At 35.1% G+C, this 21,754-nt stretch overlaps 2 protein-coding genes across 4 annotated transcripts in view; one reads left to right on the top strand and one right to left on the bottom strand.

The window, feature by feature from the left end:
• Positions 1-14,350, bottom strand: part of ZPBP (zona pellucida binding protein) — a 141,562-nt gene extending 127,212 nt beyond the window's left edge. The window contains exons 1-3 of one of the 3 annotated variants that reach the window (XM_024249912.2): positions 14,130-14,350; positions 10,833-10,913; positions 2,963-3,088 (exon numbers count right to left, since the gene is read on the bottom strand). In XM_024249912.2, coding sequence (XP_024105680.1) covers positions 2,963-3,088; positions 10,833-10,913; positions 14,130-14,256 — 334 coding nt within the window. In that variant the 5' untranslated portion in view covers positions 14,257-14,350. The remainder of the gene's footprint in view (positions 1-2,962; positions 3,089-10,832; positions 10,914-14,129) is intronic. The other 2 variants (XM_024249913.2, XM_054559195.1) reach the window with 2 other exon arrangements.
• A 2,517-nt stretch (positions 14,351-16,867) lies between these two features.
• Positions 16,868-21,754, top strand: part of SPMIP7 (sperm microtubule inner protein 7) — a 63,149-nt gene continuing 58,262 nt past the window's right edge. The window contains exon 1 of the mRNA XM_024250279.3: positions 16,868-17,699. Coding sequence (XP_024106047.1) covers positions 17,147-17,699 — 553 coding nt within the window. The 5' untranslated portion in view covers positions 16,868-17,146. The remainder of the gene's footprint in view (positions 17,700-21,754) is intronic.

Raw genomic sequence — 21,754 nt, 5'->3', positions numbered from 1 at the left:
AATGGGAGAAAATGTTTGCAAACTATGCCTCCCATGAAGTCTAATAACCAGAATCTATAAGGAACTTAACAAAACAAACAAAACTCAAGCAACTCCACTAAAAAATGGGCAAAAGACATGAACAGACACTTCTCAAAAGTCAAACATGTGGACAACAAGCATATGAAAAGATGCTCAACATCACTACTAAGAGAGAACAAAAAAAAAGAGAAGACACAACCAATATCAGGAGTGAATGAGGACACATCATTATAGATTCTGAAAAACAGAAATCTGTTATCTATAAAGAGATAACACAAAATACTACAAACTACTTTATGCATATAAATACAACACATTAAAAAATCCAATGTTAGACAAATTCCTTGAAAGATACAATCTACCAAAATTCATAAAATGGTGTGTTCCTACCTCATTGAGATTATATCTATGAACTCTGATAAACGACTTCAGACATATGACTTTAGGAAAGTACCTTATTCTCTTAATGCTTTTGTTTTCCCATTTATAAAATGGAGAAAATGGCTGTAATTACTGCAAAAGGTCATTGTTAAAATTAATATGTGTAAATTGTTAGAATAATTTCGGACACATGGTAATCTTATGTATTATTTTTATAAAATTCACTGTACTAAGTAAAATAAGGCAGAAACTGAAATACGTAGAATCTAAAACAGTCACACTAATACCCATACAAAAGTCGCATTCACACTCCACCCTACCACAAATATAGGGTAGAATGGTGGTTATTAGGGACTGGGGGGTTGGAGACATGTGGTTCTTGGTCCAAGAGTATAAAATTTCAGTTATAAGATGAATAAGTTCAGGAGACCTAATGTATAGAATGGTAAATACAGTTAACAATAATGTATTGTATACTGAAATTTTATGAGAGTAAATCTCAAATGTTCTCACCACACACACACAAAATGGCAACTATGTAAGGTAACTGATATGTTAATAGCTTGATGTAGGAAAGCTGAACACATGTGTGAGTACTTATACATGTTTGTGTGAATATTTAGAAAAGCAGGTAAGTCCCCACACCAAAAAGAGTTAATTCATCAGAACAGTATTAGGGTCAGAGTGGGAGGTACAGAACTTGTTGCAATAAATGCAATTACCTTTGTAAATAAACAATACTAAACTTTCGAGAAACAGAGAAAAAGAGAGACACCAAATCTAAGACTTGCTCCCTATGTTTCATAACACATCTAAACAACTTGAGTATTTTCTCCAAAGGAATGTACAAGTAATCACATAATTACATGATTTATTTGGCTCAAATTAAGGGAAACTATCTTTGAGATATTCATAAAATGATAAGTACAGTGTAGTTTAAACTACAGTCCAAAAAGCTTCTCTGTTCTTCAAACTTTAAGAAATTAGACCTCTTCCAGTCCTTTCTGAAATAAAAAGTATAGTGTTCTTAATAAGTTTTACAACTGGTAGACAGTTACCTATGATAAAATACTGTATTGAAAACCATAATATAATCATAAAGTTAAAATACCAGAATTCCCTGAGAACAGTTTTTATAAAGATAAAAACCAATGTAGTAACAGGATTATATCTTTACCTGGAAACACTACATTTATGAATACCTACTTTTCTATTATAAGAGTGAGTAAAATAAATATTGCTCCTACTTAAAGGATAAATTGAATTTCATACTATATTTTGCAATATAAACTGCAAGACCTGGCGTCGCACCTCGGAGAAGAAAAAATTTCAAATTTCAATTTCCAAATCAAATGAGCAACAAATGACAATAGAAAATGTTTCTGTTTTTCAACTTGCAAAGTTTCAATATAAAATGTAAAACATATTTAAAACACATGTTTCTATTACATTATGTGCTACTATTAGAGAGCGATAAAAATAAAATTTGATTGTATTTCCAGTATTGGGTGCTTTTACACCTGGACCACTTCTCTGATTATATAAGCGCAAAACCTATTAGAATTTCTGTTGTTGAGCCCTGCTGATCCCATGAACAAGCTGCACAATCATTCCTACTTTGCTAGTGTAGTGAGGCAGAGGTTATGTCTGATCTTTCTATCCCCCATAAAACCTAGCACAGCGGCGTCCACCAAGTAGTCATTCACTAAATGAATGATGAATAATTTGTCCTAAGAAAAACACAGACTGACCTGAAGAGGAGATTAACTCTTTAAAATTACCTATTTTAGTATCAACGTAAATATCACAGAAACGTACAGCTGAGATCTCTTAGCTATATAAATGTGAATTAAAACATATTAAAAAATTAGTATTTCCTATGTTTCTTTAGCAAGTCTTTGTAGAAATATATTGCTCTCCTTCATCCAAGAAAATAAAATAAGCCTGTAAGTTTCTGTCCACAGGCATGATCTCAAAATAGCAATAAGATTTTTAAAAAGAAAAGAAAGAAAACATGGTAAATAGAGCAATAAAGAAAAACTTTCTCTGAGGGTATGCAAAAATGACTGAACAGATCTTCAAAATGAAAACTCATTAATCTATATTTTTTGCAAGGCAAGAAACAAAGCCAGCTAAGTTAACTGTAGTTTTTTAAAACTACAGTGTTAAAAATCAGCTTTTATCCAATTAAAAAATTAGAATAAAAGTAAAAAGTAAAATCTGTATTTCAGGATTAAAAAACAAGAAGTTGACTAGAGGAAATACTGATCAAATCAGTCATACAAACAGTAATTTTTAAGTGGAAAAAAGTACCTTTGGGGGATTATAGATGCTTTGAGAACCCCCCAAACAGTTCATTCTTAGAGTATGTCCCTGTATCAAAATAAAATACGTAAAAATGGGAACACTATCTACATTGTTAGCTCTAACTCCAAAAGGAAATCACAAGAAAAAGAATTGAGGAAATAACATAAATATGTATGAGATACAAACATTCTTTTTGTGTTGCACACAATTCAGATACATTTATTTAATTACAATAATTGAAACAAAATCCTACCTGAAACAACTTTTCCTTTAGGCCCATACCATTGGAATGATGGGTCTATCAGTTCAGCATTTCTCAGTTGTTGCGTTACACATAACACGTGTGGACTCTTTTGATGGAGCATGACATACACTTTCACTGAAAATACAATATTTAAAATGTTCCAATAGTATTTTATCTTCTTTTCTTTCTCTATAATGTACACTTTTGTAGTTTGGGTTACATGCAATAATAAGAGTACTTTGAATTATTGCTCCTATTACTTGAAAAACTAAATTTCATTGCATTCTATGTAATAAACATTAAGAATATATTATGTATTTGTACGTATATATGTGTATGCATGTATGTGTGCGTACATGGATCCCCAACCTGAGCATAATGTGTTAGTACTTTTCATTCAGAGCTCATACACACTAACCTGTTTTATTCTCAGAATATTATTTCAATAACAAAGTATTAAGATAATACTATATCTACACTTTATCTGTTTTGTAAAGACACCAAACATGATTAGAGCTTAAAAATTGTTTAGATTAGCAGAATAATGCATTATTCACAATGATGTAGCATGATGTACTGAATAAAAATGATAAAGTGATTAAAAAGTCAGCAAATTTATGCTTTTATTGATTTTAAATATTAAAGCATTTTGTTCCATTTGCTTTGAAATTTAAATCCTGATAAGTAAGCAAAAATAGTATCCTTTAGGAGATACAAAAGGAACCCGGTAAAGATTCCATTGTTTTGAGTTTACTCATAAGTAAACTCTTAGGAAAGGTTGCAACAACCTTTTAGATACTGCATGCCAACTCTTCACTGATACACTGTATACAAAGATTTTTGTGATGGAGTAAAATAAAGAGAATCAAAATTCTCTTTGACTTTTGAGAGACTTCCTCTAAAGTTTTACCATAAAGCATGATGCTTATTGAATGTACTTTTAGGTACGTACCCTTCCACAGGTTAGGAAAGATCCCCTCTGTTCTTGGTTATTTGTTTTTATCATAAACATAAATCAGCACTGAATTTTAAGAAACGTTTTTTCTATATTGATTGAGGTGACTTTTTTCTTTTTGAATACTTTAATGAAATGCTTGCATTAATAGATTGCCTAACTTCTTTAATAAATGCTTACCCCATAAATTTTCACTCCTCAGCATGATTTACTGGCCCTACACTCCATGATCTTTTGCATATATCTCACTATACCTCTTTTCACACCCTCTGCCCTAACCATGCCATGGCAGCACACAGCATCATTCTTTTGTGATTTTATTGATATAAATTCCTCCTCATCTTTGGAAACTCAGCATAAGTATATCCTTTGTGCTTTGGCTTGACAGTACCTCATACCATGACTGTACCCTTCCTCTCACCCCCACTAATCCCTGTACCTATTTCACAGCAAATATAAATGAATCCAGAAGAGTTTCCTAATGCAAGATCAACATACAAAAACAAATAATATTCCTCTACATCAACAATAATGCATTAAACCATTTTATAGGAAAGAAGATAATATTTAGAGTACAATAAACAAAAGTCACTCTATAATCAAGTAAGATCTCTGTGGGAAACATCTTCAGACTCTAGCAAAAGACATAAAATTAGACCACAATGCCATAATCATGATCGCATACACATAACTTTAAAGATGTCAATTTATTCCCAAATTTATTTATCAACACATAAGCAAAATCCCAGAAGAAATTATTTAAGAAGCTCTTCAATACTGATTCTAAAATCCATTTGGAAGATTAAAGCTTCATAAATATCTGAAAGAATTCTATAACAGAAAAGCAAAGAGGAGGGACTAGCAATAAGAGTTACTGAGATATATTAACATTTACACTAAATAAAAGAAGAGAGGCCTGGTGTAGGAACAATTAATGGGTCTAGGGAAAAAATCAAATTGGCATAAATAACTGATATATATATGGTAGACAAGGTACCTAAAATCACTGGAGAAAATATAGATTATCAATAAATTATAGTTAAAAGTTATCTCAAAATATATGCAAAGGTAAACTTAGATTTATACCTCTTACCGTATATAAAAATAAATTCCAGGTACACTGAATATCTGAAAGCAAGTCATTATTTAAAGAAAATAATACCTTTATGTCTGAACCAGTTATAGAAAATTATCTTAATGCAAAAAGCACAAATATAAAAATACTGAACTCGACTTCTTAAATGGTAACACTTTCTGTTCGATCCTGTATAACACAGGCAAAGTTAACAAACTTGACTGCAGGGAGAGGGTATTTGCAACAAAGTTAATAATGCATTTATAACTGGAATATAAACAATATGAAAAAGACCTCCTTTGAAAACAACAAAGAAAAGAATGGGCAGAGGCACCTTAATCTTCAGCTTAGCAAAAATGGAAAAAGTTGGGTAAAATTTTGTGCTGATAAGGATGTGGGAAAATGGGACCCCCCTCAAGAACCACTGAAGGAAGTGTGAACTGGTGCAGCCTTTTTGAAGAGCAAAGTTAATGAGAATGAGAATGCTCAGGTCCTATGATGCTAAAACCTCTTCTCCTGGATAATACAGTCCCAGAAAACTTCTGAACATGTACCAAAAAAAAAATTCAAAATGGCATTTATTATATACACCAAAAAAATAGAATAAACTAAAAGTGCAACAAAATGTAAATAAAGGCTCAGTGAATTAATTAATACATGAATTAATGAAAATGGAAAACTAACTGAACTGAAAAGAATATGTAAAAGGTGAACGAGTTAAAAAGAGGGTCACAAATCTGAAAAGTGGCCAACACAGACAGATGCCAAGACCTTACCTGACAGAAGAAATGGTGGGCACAAAAAATCATGCAGTCACTATATTATGGGTCAAAACCAATGAAACATCATATAATAATCTACTCAGTGATATAAGAACTACCTAGTGAATTGGAATGGTAATCTATTTTAAGAATAAATTTAATATTATACAATAAAAGAAAATGAAAGGGAAATTAGTTACCCAGATAACATTTTATAATTCAGCTTTAAAAGTTGTCATTAGGGAGATCAATAAAAATGGCAGAAAAAGGAACTCCAAAAATTACCTCCTTCATAAAAGTAATGAGGAAAAATGTAGAAATTATCAGAAAAAACATTTCCAGAACTCAAACTCAAAATTAATCAAATACAGCAATCCAGAAAACATTTATTCAAGAAAAACAACTGGATCTGATTTATGGGTTAATTGTGTCCTCCCTCTCTTATTAATATGTTGAAGTCCTAATCTCCAGTACTTCAGGATATAAACTTATTTAGAAATAGTCTTTACTGAGGAAATCAGGTTAAAACGAAGTCATCAGGCTGAGTCCAAATCCAATATGACTGATCTCCTTATAAAAAGGGGAAATTTGGAAACACAGATGGATACAGAGTGATAGGGAAAAGATGGCAATCTAAAAGCCAAAGACAAATGTCTGGAACAGATTCTTTCTGCAAAGTCTTCAGAAGAAACCAACTCTGCCAATACTTTGATTTTTGATTTCTAGCCTCTATAACTGTAAGACAATAATTTCTGTTGTTTAAGCCACCCTGTCTGTGGTTCTTTTGTTCCAGCATCCCTAAGGAACTAATTACAATCAGTAGGAACAGTGAGCTTGCAGTATTTTAATGTGCCTGATTCCCATGCCTCCTTCTCCAGCTCTGCAATAAGCAGCCATAATAACCAACAGTTTACAATCACAGTGAGAACCAGCAGCCTGGCAGCCAATGGAGGGGGCAGGCATGGTTAGAATCCCTTCAAAGCCTCCTTCCCAGAGTACTATCAGTATGTGACCTGTGAGTCAACATCCTGGAAGATCTCATATTAAAGGCTATCTGTACTTGACCTGATTTGGACTTTGCCTACTGAAAAAAGCCTTTTCCTCAAAAGAATTCGTTAAAAACAAGTAGAGGCCCTCATTTAACTTTGTGACTGCCTGATATACTGAGCAACAATTGGGGAAAACAATAGGTTAACCAAAAACCTTAAGAGGAAAAGCTGGGGAATGTCATGTCCACAGGAGCTTTGACTTGTTCTGAACATTCCTGAAAAAGTAGCAGGACACATGCATGCAAAGGACTGTGTACATGCCCAGGACAATCTGTATGCTCAGTAAAGATGAAGAGGCCTTAAGTTCTCTCTTTTGGCTGAAATTGAGGTTCTGCACAGCATAAAGTGAATGATAAGGTAGAGTTGCCAACTATCTGAAAGGTATGTCACAACGTGCACAAAGACACCCTCAGCAAAGACTAGGAGACTAACTAGTTCAAGATGTTTAATGAAAACTCTGTCCAATCATTAGCCTAACTAAGGTAATTAAGCAGATATTTCAGTGCTTATGTGATGAAGAATACATAACTTACACAATTAGTTCAGAAACTCACTGAACAAATACACGATATCAGCAAACAGCAACAACATCACACTCTGGGAAGTAGAAAGAATCTTATTTCCAGTGTTGCTATGTTGTATTATTGTAAATGTCAAGTTTTCAACTAAAAATATGAGACATGCAGAAAGCCAAGAAAATATGGCCATATGCATAAAAAGGTAACCCACTGAAACAGACTCCAAGGAGGGCAAAATATTGGAGAAAGATCATTATGTTGGACTTACTGGATAAAAATTTTAAGTGAGATATTTCATATATGATCAAATAAAACCATGTCTACATGTAATAAAGAATGTATGACATTCCAAATAGAAAATATCAATAAAGATACAAAAATTATTTTTAATAAACTGCAGATTAAAAAGTACAATAACTGAAATGAGAAATTAACTAGAAGGAATCAATAGCAAACTGAGAAGGCAGAAGAATCAGCAAATTTGAAGATTGGTCAACATGGGATTACCCAGTCTGAGAAAAAGAAAAAAAGAATAAAGATCAATAACTCAGAGATCTGTGAAAAACCATTAAGCATATCAATGTATGCATAATCAGAGTCCCGAAAGAGGGGAGAGAGAGAAAAATAATTTTTTTAATAATGGCAAAAAATCTCAAATTTGATTGAAAACATGAATCCACGTATCCAAGAATTCGATTAACTCCAATTATGATAAACTTAAAGGAAATCCATAGCCAGACACATCATAATCAAACTGACAAAATCCATAAACAAGGAGATAATCTTGACAGTAGCCAAGAGAGAAGCAACTTATCCCACACAAGTAACCTTTGATTAATAGTTTCTCATAAAAAGTCATAATGAAATAGAAAGTCTGAATAGGCCTAAAATGAGTGATTAAACTAGTAATCAAAAAACCTCCAACAAAGAAAAGTCCAGCACCAAATGAATTCACTGGTGAATTTTACCAAACAATTAACAGAATTAACAACAATCCTTCACAAACTCTTCCAAAAGATAGAAGAGGAGGTCATTACACACCAACTTGTTTTATGAAGCCAGTATTACCTTAAAACCAACATCAAAGGCATCACAAGAAATTTACAAACCGATTTTCCTTATGAACATAGCCATAAAAATCCTAAAAACACTAGCAACCAAATCTAACAACATAAGAAAGGATTATACATCATAAGCAACTGGAATTTATCCCAGGAATGCAAAGCAAGTTCAAAATACAAAAATCAATGTGACGCATCATATTAACAGGATAAAGAACAAAAAACACATTATCGTCACCATACATGGAGAAAACGCATTTAGCAAAATTCAGCCCCTTTCACAATAAAAGAACTCAACAAACTAGGAATTGAGGGGAACTCCCTAAACCTGATAAAGGGCATCTACAAAAAACTCACAGCTAACATCATACTTAATGGTGAAGACTGATATCAGTTTTACACAACACCAGTATGAAAATATCAATTGTGTTTCTATATGCTAGCAATGAACAATCCAAAAGCTAACTAAATAAAACCATTCGTTTACAATAGCATTGAAAGTAACAAAATATTTAGGAGTAAATTTAACAGAAGAAATGTAACACTTGTACACTGAAAACTATAAAATATAATTGAGGGAAATTAAAGATCTAAATAAATTGAAATAATGGAAAGACACCCCAAGTTCATAGATTGGAAGACTTAATGTTGTTAAGGTGACAATACTCCTAAAATTGATCTACAGATTCAATGAAATCCCTGTTAAAATCTCAATAGACTTTTTTGCAGAAATTGACAAGCTGATTGTAGAATTAATATGGAATTGCAAGGGACGCAGGGAAGACAAAGCAATCTTGAAAAGAACAAATTTGAAGGACTCACACTTAATGATTTCAAAACTTATTATAAGCAACAATAATCAAGATAGCAAAGTATCAGCATAAGAATAGATATATAAATCAATGGTATAGAATTTAAAGTCCAAAAATAAACCCATACATCTGGGGCCAACTGCTTTTCAATACAAGTGCCAAGCCAATTGAAAAGAAAAAGAATAATTTCTTCAACAAATGGTGATAAAACAACTGGATAGCCATGTGCTAAAGAATAAGCATGATCTCTACCTTGCACCATATGCAAAAATTAATTCAAAATAGATCAGAGGCCTAAATGTCAGAGTTAAAACTACAAGATTCTTATAAAGAAATATACGAATAACACTTTGTGACCAGTGATTAGGCAATAATTTCTTAGATATGATACCTGAAGCACCAGCACCAAATAAAAAATAGAAATTAGACTTCTTTATCAAAGTTTAAAACACATGCTTCAAAGAACACATTAAGAAAGTGAAAATGCAATCCACTGAATGGGAAAAATATTTGCAAATTATATATCCAATATATAGAATATATAAAGAACTCTACAATTCAACAACAAAAAGAAAACCACCAAATTTAAAAATGGGCAAAGGACTTGAATAGGCATTTCTGCAAATGACATATCCATATAGCCACAAAACACATGAAGAGTTACAACATCATTAGTCATTAGGGAAACGCAAATCAAAACCACAATGATACCTGTTTACACATACTAGGATAGCTATAAAAAAAGAAGATGGACAATAACAATGTTTAGGATACTGGAAAATCTGAACCCTCAAACATTGCTGGTGTGAAAGTAAAATAGCTTAGGCTCTTTAAAAAATAGTTTGGCAGCTCCTCAAAATATTAAACATAGAGTTACCATATGTCCCATATGTACTGCTAGGTAGAGAAGTGAGTATTATTCCACCCTAAAAAGGAATGAAGTATTGATGCACTCTCTAACATGGCTGAACCTCAAAAACATTATACTAAGTGAAAGACAGACACAAAAGGGCACATAGTGTATGACTCCATTTATATGAAATTTCCAGAACAGGCAAACCTATAGAGACAGAAAGTAGATAAGTAGTTTCCAGGGCTGAAGAATGATTGCATAATGGATTAGGTCTTTCTTTTTGGGGTGATGAAAATGTTGTAAAATTACATAGGGGCAATGGTTGCACAATCTTGTCAATATACTAAAAACAATTGAATTGTGCACTTTAAAGGAAGAATTTTATGGCATGTGAATTTGCCACAACTTAAAAAACACCAAAACAAGTTGTAGTTGCTATACTTCATGTGACTACTGCAAATCTTTGAATCCAAAATATGTATGATTTGTATTACCATATTTGTACTACATACATTTAATATTATAGCTAATTATTATATAATAAAAATCCACACAGGCAACTTTAGATAACTTTTAGGAATAATTATTCTTTGTACACTTATGCAGTTATAGCATACAGTATCAGAACTGGATGAGTCCAACCATATGCAAACAACTTTAATCCACTTCTGTAGAAAGAAAAGGGCCTTAGGAGACTAGGATAAATGAAGAGCATAAGCCTTTTGGACAAGACTGATAAAATTTAAACAAACGCCAATAACTTTTAAAAATTAGTGAAAATATATTTATGAATACCTGGAAAACTTGTTGATCCCACTATTTTCACTGAATCCTTGGTCAAGCGAAAAGCTCTTGGTAATCGAACCAAGTGTCCAACTATCAAAAAAAAATCAACAATTTGTCTCATTAGATATTCTAAAATATTCAAGTATAGTATTACAGTATCTTTGGTATTGGTTGAAGGGGAGAGCCATAATTCAATCTCCTCTGACAGTTGATATCACTGTTCTAACTCTATTCCCCCTCAGATGATCTGATAAATTTAATCTACCTACTGCTTCTCCATATTATATCTCACCTCTGATTTTTTCTAAATCCATTTAGAATACTCTCTTCATTATTAGAAGTTCAAATCTCCCACCATTCAAGACCCAAATCACAAGTCCCTTCTTCAGAACTCGTTTGTCCTTAGCACTTCTTATCTGCCACAGTACATCACCAGCACCTTTTTAATAACACTCATTCTACATTGTACTATAGTTCTTTGTTTTTAATTTCCTTAAGTTTCGGAGGAACAGGTGGTATTTGGTTACATAAATTCTTTAGTAAGGATTTTTGAGATTTTGGTACACCCATCACATAATAAACAGTAAAGCCAATTTGTAGCCTTTTATCCCTCACCCACTTCCCACCGTTTCTCCCACCCCCGAGTCTCCAAAGACCATTGTATCATTCTCATGCCTTTGCATCCTCATAGCTTAGCTCCCACTTATAAATGAGAACATATGATGTTTGGTTTTCCATTCCTGAGTTACTTCACTTAGAATAATAGTCTCCAGTCCCATCCAGGTTGCTGCAAGTGCCATTAATCCATTCCTTTTTATAGTTGAGTAGTATTCCATATATATATATATATACACACACACACACACACACACACATATATATACACACACATATACCATACACCACAGTTTCTTTATCCACTCGTTGATTGATGGGCATTTAGGCTGGTTCCATGTTTTTGTAACTGTGAATTGTGCTGCTATAAACGTGTGTGTGCAAGTATCTTTTTCGTATAATGACTTATTTTCCTCCGGGTAGACACCCAGTAGCTGGACTGCTGGATCCAGTGGTAGTTCTACTTTCAGTTCTTTAGGGAATCTCCACAATTTTCCATAGTGGTTGTACTAGTTTACATTCCCACCAGCAGTGTAGAAGTGTTCCCTTTTCACCACATCCACACCAACATCTATTCTTTTTTTTATTTTTTGATTATGGCCATTCTTGCGAGAGTAAAGTGGTATCACATTGTGGTTTTGATTTGCATTTCTCTGATAACTAGTGATGTTGAGCATTTTTTCATATGTTTGTTGGCCATTTGTATATCTTCTTTTGAGAACTGCCTATTCGTGTCCTTAGCCCACTTTTTGATGGGATTGTTGGGTTTTTTTTCATGCTAATTTGTTTGAGTTCCTTGTAGATTCTAGATATAGATTCCAGATATTAGTCCTTTGTCAGATGTATATATTGTGAAGGTTTTCTCCCATTCTGTGGGTTGTCTGTTTACTCTGCTGACTGTTCCTTTTGCTGTGCAAGAGCTCTTAAGTTTAATTAAGTCTGACATATTTCTCCTTGTTTTTGTTGCATTTGCTTTTGGGTTCTTGGACATGAAATCTTTGCCTAAATGGTGCTGGGATAATTGGAAAGCCACATGCAGAAGAATGAAACTGGATCCTCGTATCTCACCTTATATAAAAATCAACTCAACTCAAGATAAATTGAGGACTTAAATCTAGGACCTGAAACTATAAAAAATTCTAGAAGATAACATCAGAAAACCCTTGCAGACACTGGCTTATACCATAGTTCTTGATGCACACATACCATTTTCCTTATTAGATTATAAGCTCCATTGATAGTGGGATCAATGTTTATGTTAACTTATCAAGAATCAGTATCAAGCACTATACCTTGCACACTGTAAACATTAAATAATAATTGTGAAACATATTCTGATAGTCTTTATTGTTAAATAAGCAAATGTGATGGGCATAATAGTGTGAGGGGCAGTATAAAAATGCAATAAAGCATTATACCCAAATAGCCTTTAGCAGACAGGAATAGTAAAGTGCAAAGAAAAGGATGTGGTATCAAAGCCAGAGGACTTGAGTTTAAATCCTAATTCTGCCACTTACTGGTTTTAGCAAAATCACTTTAAACTTTAGGAGCTTCAGTTTTCTTATATGTAAAATGGGACTAATAATAATTCCATCCTTACAGTTACTGTAGAAAATGAGAACACTGTATAAATTGTAAAATGCTATATAAGAGGCCTTCACTATTCATCACTTAACAAGATACTAACTGCTTATTCTATTTCTTATATCTCATAGGTCTAATCTTATTATTTCATCAAAAGATCACCAGGTAAAAATTTAAAATACAAACCCTTTCACACCTAATACATGACCATGAACCACATCCAAGAAGCATCTTTCTCCTACATGGCAATTGATGGCTATCGGCTATTTATATACTTATAGAAGAATAATCTTTGGATTCCTGATGCCCTGACTTTGATTTTTAATCTCTATTCACTCAATTTATTTCCTTTCTCCTCCCCTATCCCCTGCCTACCTCCACATTCCTTTTACATTCATATTCTTGGAGGACTTCTTTTTTTCATTATTCCTTATTTGAACAACTTTTTTCATTTGAAGAAAATCTCTGTGATTTTATCAATTTTGGGAGATATTTTGTTTTATGAGTCTAGAATTTCAACACAAAATAATGCAGCCAAAACCTTTCTAGTTAAATAACAGTTCAATTAAACTTTCACTTCCTTCCTCAGTGTTTGTTCATCAGTATCTTAAATGTATTTTTAAAACAGTATAGAAAAGTACTTAATTCTTTAGAGGTCAAAACTTTAAAATCGCATTATTTCCTGTATTTCACAGCTAAAACCAATAGATGGCGCTCCACCATCACGGATAATTTGAAAGCAGCAGGTTGCCTATTTGAAATACACTGAGCTCATCATTACAGAGTTCACACACTGAAATGCAAACCTGGCAGATGACCCATGGACTGAATTGGGGAGTTTATGAACAAAGCAATTTAATTGTAAAACTTCAACTGTGGGTGACGTAGTGATCTATCTATACCTTAATTTCCTGTCATTCACTCCTCTATGCAAATACAGAGTGCCTTTGTACGACTTCCATAAAAAATAAGCCCTTCTTGTCACGTATTAGTGAGCAAGGTGTCTCTATATAAAACGGATGCACGTGACACAAGAAAAGGCAATTCGAAGAGTGGGGGAAGCTGCGGTTGTCCCTGCGGAGCCGGCAGGGCGGCGCAGACCCTCACCTGATGAGGGCACCCGCACCAGGAAGGCGGAGATAAAGAGGAAGATGGCGGCCCAAGAGAGCAGGGAGCCGACGGCCCAGGTCCGCCGCCTCCCCCGCCGCGCTGGGCCAAGGGCGTAGGCCTCCATCCACACGCCGCCGTCACCGGCCCACCGTCCGCGCGGAAGGTCGTTAGGCAACGCGCGCCTACCTGCAGCCGGAAGTTGGCGGGCGGAGGACCGGAAAAACGGACCTGATGGACGTGCTCCCACTTCCGCCAGGGTGGTAGACTAGGGGTCAGCCTCTGTCTCCACATAGCTGGTGGGGCCTACACTCGCCAGCTGTGCTGTGCGGCCCCCGGGCCTTCGGGACAACACCGCCACGCAGGGCATCCTCAAGAACATAAGTGATTTGTCAAAGATCCTAGAGCTGAGAGAGAATCGTTGGGCCCCAAAGCCCGTGCTTTTACCTTTGCATAGCGTTTGTGATTGGAAGGCCGTTTTTATAAGCCAAGTGGTAGATGTGGGGCCCAGTTTCTAACAACAGATAATGAGAATGCATGAGTTAAGATGTGTAAAGCCCTCAGTGGATTGCTTTGATCTAGTAATGTCAGCAGATAGTATTTTATGGATGTGTGGAACTTAATTGGGAGATAAATGCAATACACATTTAGTGGGAATTAAAGGTAAGTAAGGCCTTTAGCCTCAGAAAGAAGCTTGATGGAAGGACAGAGGAAACAACCATAGATGAAATTTACTTTCTAAAATAGACTGGAATATCATCTTATAGTGTCACCTAAATTCAGCAAAACATACAAAACCATCTATCCTGCATGGGAGACCAGAATATACCTTCTCAAATATGAAGGATTGCTGCCCTGAAGACAAGAACCAGCAGATGCAGGAGAGCTGTCCACCTGCCCTCTTTTTACCCAGAAGCAAGACATAGATTTAGAAAGAGAAAAGGTATCCTGCCCCACTCCTTTACCAGGGAGAACAAAGTTTAACCACTGAAGACAGCTTCAGACCCTCATTAGCCTTGAAATGATATCAGAGGAATTAATATTAGCTTTTTTAAAACCATCTTTTGTCTGCTATTTGTTTGCTTAGCCCAAGTTACTGCCTGTAGAGACTTAGAGTCCTTTTCCTTTGTCACATCTCTAAAAATTTCCTAGTCTTTGTTGAAGATGCTATACAAGCTGGAATTCAAAGATGCTTCTTTGAGAACTGCTCATTCTCTGGGTGTTCCTTATATATAAATGAAATATATTAATAAACTTCTGTTTTTCTCTTGTTAATCTGTCTCTTGTAAAGGATCCATTCTAAGTACAAAGTTATGGGGGTTATTATTTTCCCATACACAGCCTAAGAGGCCATTTATAGCCAGAATTTGTTTTAGAGAAATTGAAAGAGACTCATGCCTCTACTTTTCTGCTGCTGGAAGGATTTACTTAATGGGAGCAGAGCTGTGATAGAAATAAATCTTAAGCAGTTGGTTTAAATACATTGAAGAATGAAGTTTGAGCAACTAAATATAGAATGCCTAATTACAAGTGAGTTATCACTTTTGATATGAAGAAATGAGTGATCATGAGTGGACTAAAAACTGTCACTTGATATGCTATGATCTGGATGAGGGATTTAAGACTGACAGCCTAACCACCTAATTTAATCTCACTTGTTTAATAGTATATCTCAAAATTGTAAAGACTTTCAGTGGGGCATAGGCATTCTGATTATAACAAACATATCACCCTTGACAGTTGGCCTGATTAACGATTATGTGCCTGACTCTTCAAAGCTAGAATCTTGCCTGTTTTAACATTTTTGCTGCAGTAAGGATGATGTGAACTTTTACCCCAAATTCTAATATTTGCATTTCCTCTTATAGTAGTTCATGCAAGATGAAGTTATCCAGGTGAAAGAGCTTTTAAGTGAACTAATATGTTAGCGATTTAAATGTTATTTTGTGTGTAGAGAGTTAACTGATACCCGTTGTGGTTTCCTAAAATGAATTTAAAACTCTTACTGTTCTTACTCTGGAAACCATGGCAAATTTAAGGGAAGTAACGATAATTTAGGGCATGTAAAGATGTACCTGTACTTTCGTTATAATTTTCTGTTTTTCTTAAAAATTAGATATACCAGGGCTGGGTGCGGTATCTCACACCTGTAATCCCAGCACTTTGGGAGGCCAAGGCGGGCGGATCACAAGGTCAGGAGATCAAGACCATCCTGGCTAACATGGTGAAACCCCGAATCTACTAAAAATACAAAAAATTAGCCAGACATGGTGGCGGGCACCTGTAGTCCCAGCTGCTTGGGAGGCTGAGGCAGGAGAATGGCATGAACCTGGGAGGCAGAGCTTGCAGTGAGCCGAGATCACACCACTGCACTCCAGCCTGGGCGACAGAGCGAGACTCCATCAAAAAAAAAAAAAAATTAGATATACCAATGTAACTTTAGTAATGTTTATATTTTGTAGTGCATTTAGATTTACATTTAATTAGATAGCAAGTGTTATATATATAAATACTTAATTGTAGTCACATATATACTTTTGGGAAATGTCACTGAATTAACTGCTTTATTTACACTCCTTAAATATATTTTATACCCATAAAATACCAATTTATGGAAAAATTTTAAAATAAGTAAATGAACACAGCTTTCCTGAGCACTGAGGAGAAAAGTATCATGGAAATATTAGTACCAAGGCTATTTTTGTTTTTCTTAAGAATTATGATGTACATAATAAATGGTTCAATGTGTTAAGAGTTCTAGCAGTTGCCAAGCAACAAGGGCTCTGCTTTTTTCTCCTTCTGTCCTGTTCCTTCATCGCCCTATTCTTCCTTTGGTGGAGGAAAATATTTACCTTAAAAAGAAAAACAAAATTATCTGCCAACATTTAGAAAGCTGTGTCAATTTTATACTAGTTTAACACAGATCTTTAGTTATTGGAAATAGAGTTTATATAGTTAAATATAAAGGAATTATCAGAAATACTTTATAGTTATCAAAAATTCTAAAGAAAAAGGCTATGGATGTAGAGATTCAGGACACACCTGGAAAGATAAGTATCTCTAAAAGGTCCATCCTTTCAGGAACTGTTGAGAATATAGATTACCCACACTATTGTGATCTCTTAAGAAAAATGAACATGCCTTTTGTGAAAGGTCTTGAGAACAGACATAACTATGGCAGGTTTGAAAAGAAATGCAACCCTGCTTTTCTTAAATTTCACCCTTATCCCCCTTCAGTTTTGCCAGACTATCATTTACATTATCCTTATCCCCCACCATATGGGCCACATTATCCATTATTTCCACTTCGGGATGATGTGACCTTAGGTGATTCCTGTTCAGGGTTTATGAGTCCTGGTGGTGATGCTGATTTAAATCCTGGCATTGGCAGAACCATACCAACCCTAGTGGATTTTAGTGATGTGAAACCTCAACACCGAGTTCCCAGACCAGACACAGGATTTCAAACAACAATAAAAAGGCAAAAAATTCTATCAGAAGAACTGCAGCAGAACAGGAGATGGAATTCCAGGGAAGTACCAGACATTTCTATCAGAGCAAGACTTGGAGGTAAATGAAGTGACATGAACTTTCTATTTTTTAAATACTCGAGGGAAGAGAGTATGGACATAAGATTCAATATTTAGGCAGTTAAATTAACAAAATTACAATGATCTGAAAAAGGTTTTATTTTTAAGTTACAGATTATAAGAAACAAAGGAATGATAAACCTTATAAACTTATTTGTAAAAGAAAATTTATTCTTTAAGAAAACATTCATTAGTGATTAACACAAAATATATAACATTATTTATTCTAGATATATGGATACGCTTGTTTTACCACAGGGGAATTTATGTATCACTTTTATAATTGTATAGAAATCCTCCTCATCTGTCTCTCTCCTTTGAAAGAATTAATTCACTGATGATTATGAAAGAGTTAGTTTTAAGGATTGAAATAAAATGGGAAAAATTTAAGTACTTGAACCTAAAATTTTTGGCTCCAATAAGAACAGAAGCTGAAATGAAGCAAACTCTGCATAAATAGCTCCACAGCCGTGGAGGCAGGTTTGATGACCCCTTACTGACATCTGCACCATGTGGTTTCTCTGTAAGAACTCCTGTAAATGGAGTTCCTCTAAATGATGAGAGACACCTCCAAAGGAAAGCCACAGGTACTATTTTCTGTATAAAAGCTGGCAGGCAGGCAGGAATGTAAAAAGATCAACATTTTTAGCTTGGGAAAAGGAAAGGACCAAATGCTATAGGAAGAAGACTTTTAAACATTATTCTAAGAAATGATAGGTTGAAGAAATGGTTTAGCAAAGCTAACATAGGGCTAAAATGGTGTTAACAGACTTTGTAACACCAAGTCAGAACCAGGTATAGAGCTCATCTGTCCCATGTATTTCACTGCCTGAATCAGTGAAACAGAGGAATTTAGAGAACTGGCTTTAGACTCAGACTGTCTGGCCTTGAGCTCTGGCAAAAACTCAGTTGCTGTACGACCCAGGGCTAGTTACTATTCTCTTTATGCCTGTGTATCCTTACTTGTAAAACTCACCTAAGAGTAAAACTTCGTAAGATAATAAGTAAGGGTCATTTTATGTTAAAAAAAAAAATCGCCTAAGAGTGAAACTTCGTAAGATAATAAGTAAGGGCCATTTTATGTAAAAATACCTAAAATAAAGAATTAATGTCAGATTGTAAGAAGTCCAAAATTTTCAGTTTCTTCATACATAAATTAGGAATAATCTTACTTCTTTTATACATTTGTAAGAATCAAATGAATTAACACTTGTAAAGTGCTTAGCAGAATCCCTGAAACCTGATAAAACATTTCATTAATAGTAGCTCTTATTATTAGCTATTAAGAGTTTCAAAAAGTAATACCTGCAATTTGGGGACAGAGTTCAATATAATTTGTCCTAGGCTTTCAATGACTTTGTACATCCTGGAAACAATTAGTTGTAAATGATAAGTACTTTCAGGTTTTAACAAACCTAAATACACATTATTTCTAATACATTCTCATAAAGACAGACATTTCAGAATTAATTACATCACACACTGGTATGCTCTTCAGTGGACTTTCACAAATATCAAAGAAAGATCATAAAATATTATATTGCTGATTTCTTCTTGCCCCATTCCAAACTTGTGTAGACCTTTTACTGAGTTTAGTACTTCCTTTCTTGATCCAGTTGTCTCTCTTTATCATCTACCAATTAACTATTCTAAACTTATTCTAATTATATTCAAATCCTTTCTAGAACTCTGCCTCTCATTGCAGTAGATGATCCAGTCTTTGTTATCACAGAAGAGATAGACCTCATGTATTGTCACTTCCTTGATTGTCCTCCACTTTGGCCTCATGATATCAATATTGATACCACTTCATATGTCTTTCTATCTTTTTTTAAACCATTGTATTAAGTCACATTGCATGACAAAATACTAAAGACTGAGTGGCTGAAACAACACATATTTGTTTCTCATAGTTCTAGAGGCTGGGAAGGCGAGAATCATGGAATCGGTATATTTGATTGCTGGTGAAGACCTTCTTTCTAGTTTATAGAAGGCTTCTTTTTCCTTGCATCCTCAGAGAGAGAGAGAGAGCTCTAGTCTCCCTTCCTCTACTTAACACTAATGCCATCATGGAGGTCTTACCTTATTTACCTCATCTAAAGCTAATTACCTCCCGAAGTCTTCACCTCCAAATAACATCACATTAGGAGTTAGGCTTCAACACACAAATCTGGGAGGGATACAGACATTCACCACAACCATCTTTATAGTTAATTAGTATTAAGTAGTATATTCATACTGTGCAAATATCACCACCATCCATCTCCGGGATTCACTTCATCTTGCAAAACTGAAACTCTTTGCCCGTTAAACAACCCCCTATTTCCCTCCCTGCCAGGAGTTATGAACTCCTGGCAACAACTGTTATATCTTCTGTTATGTATGATTTTGACTACTTTAGGTTCCTCACTTAAGCAAAATCACGTATTATTTGTCTTTTGTGATTGGCTTATTTCACTTACCATAATGTCCTTCAGGTTCACTCATGTTGTAGTATATGTCCAAAACTTCTGTGTGTATTAGGTCTATTTGGTCTATGTGTTATTCAAGTTCTCTATGTCCTTATCGATCTCCTGTCTGGATGTTCTATTCATTATTAAAAGTGTGGTACTAAAATATCCTACTATTATTATATTGCTGTCTATCTCTTCCTGCATTTATGATTCTCTTGACCTTGGTGAGCATTTTTGTGACAGTTTTCTGTGGGATACATTATTTAACTCTATTTTATTAGGATTGGTTTCTGAAAATTTATCTTCTTCCTTTGTTTGGAGGATCTTTGCCTGATTCTTCATTTTCCTTGACTATCTGTGTAGGTGTTTCCACATTAGACAAAGCAGGCGCTTCTTCCATTCTTCATGACCTGGTCTTGTAAAGAAGAAGATCTTCACCCTTCAGCCTGGCCGGAGATTTGGGAACCTCTGCCAACGTTTTCCTTCCCAAGTGAATCTGAGAGATGGGATTTTTGTTCACTTGCTCTGTGCTGAGAGGAGAGTGAGCTATGGTGTCTACTAGCCCAAACTCCCATTTACATTATCCCGTAGAAAACTAGACTGCGCCAGATTCATCAGAGTTTCATGACAGATAAGACAGATGCTCTTTTTTGGAGCAACCCCAGAGAAGCTGGGGTCCTGAATCAACTCTTGGATCTATGGTGACTATCTCTAGATCTAGATCTGTGGCATCTACAAGCCCAGGCTACCTTCTCCGTCTTCCCCCAGGGGTTAAACTATGTTGGATTCATCAGAGTTCCAGGACTGGTGAGATAAATCATAGTTCTTTAGGCAAGTACCAAGAAGTTGGGGTGCTGGACACATGAGTGAATCAACTTTTTCTAGGGGGCTGAGAGAGAGGATTATTTAAAATCTGCTTACTCTGTGCTGAGCATATGGGAGAGTCTGTGCTATCCACCAGTTCAGAATGCAATCTCTGTTCACTCTTGGATCATTAGATTGTACCAGACCCCTCAGGGCTCCAGGCTGGCAAGACAGAAGCCAGTCCTCTGAGGAGCTCCCTTGGAAAAGTTGGGGTGCTAAACATGGGAACCAATTGAGGGGAGAACAACCTGAGTGAATCTGGGAGCTAGGAAATCTCTTCCTGATTGTCTGCTACTGCACCAGGGGCAGGGAATCTGCAAGAGGGTGACTAACTCAAATCTGCATATCAGCTTCAGTGCATCTGTTTTGCATTCTGTCAAGGTGCAGGAGCTTTTCACTTAGTTTCTGTATTTCTCACAAAGGTAACTTGTTCATGAATTGTTGCTGAATCAGTTTATTAATTGGGGAGAGGAAGTTCAGAGTTTCCTACTCTGCCATCTTGCTAAGGTCATTCCCCGTAAATTTTGTTGTTTAAATTTTCATTTTTCAGTTGGGCACGGTGGCTCACGCCTGTAATCCCAGCACTTTGGGAAGCCGAGGCAGGTGGATCATGAGGTCAGGAGATCGAGACCATTCAGGCTAATATGGTGAAACCCCATCTCTACTAAAAATACAAAAAATTAGCCGGGTGTGGTGATGAGCACCAGTAGTCCCAGCA

Source organism: Pongo abelii, chromosome 6 (assembly GCF_028885655.2).
Source record: "Pongo abelii isolate AG06213 chromosome 6, NHGRI_mPonAbe1-v2.0_pri, whole genome shotgun sequence".
Taxonomy (NCBI): Eukaryota; Metazoa; Chordata; class Mammalia; order Primates; family Hominidae; genus Pongo; species Pongo abelii.
Note: the sequence above shows the minus strand (reverse complement) of the source record. Positions and strands in the feature narration are given on the sequence as shown.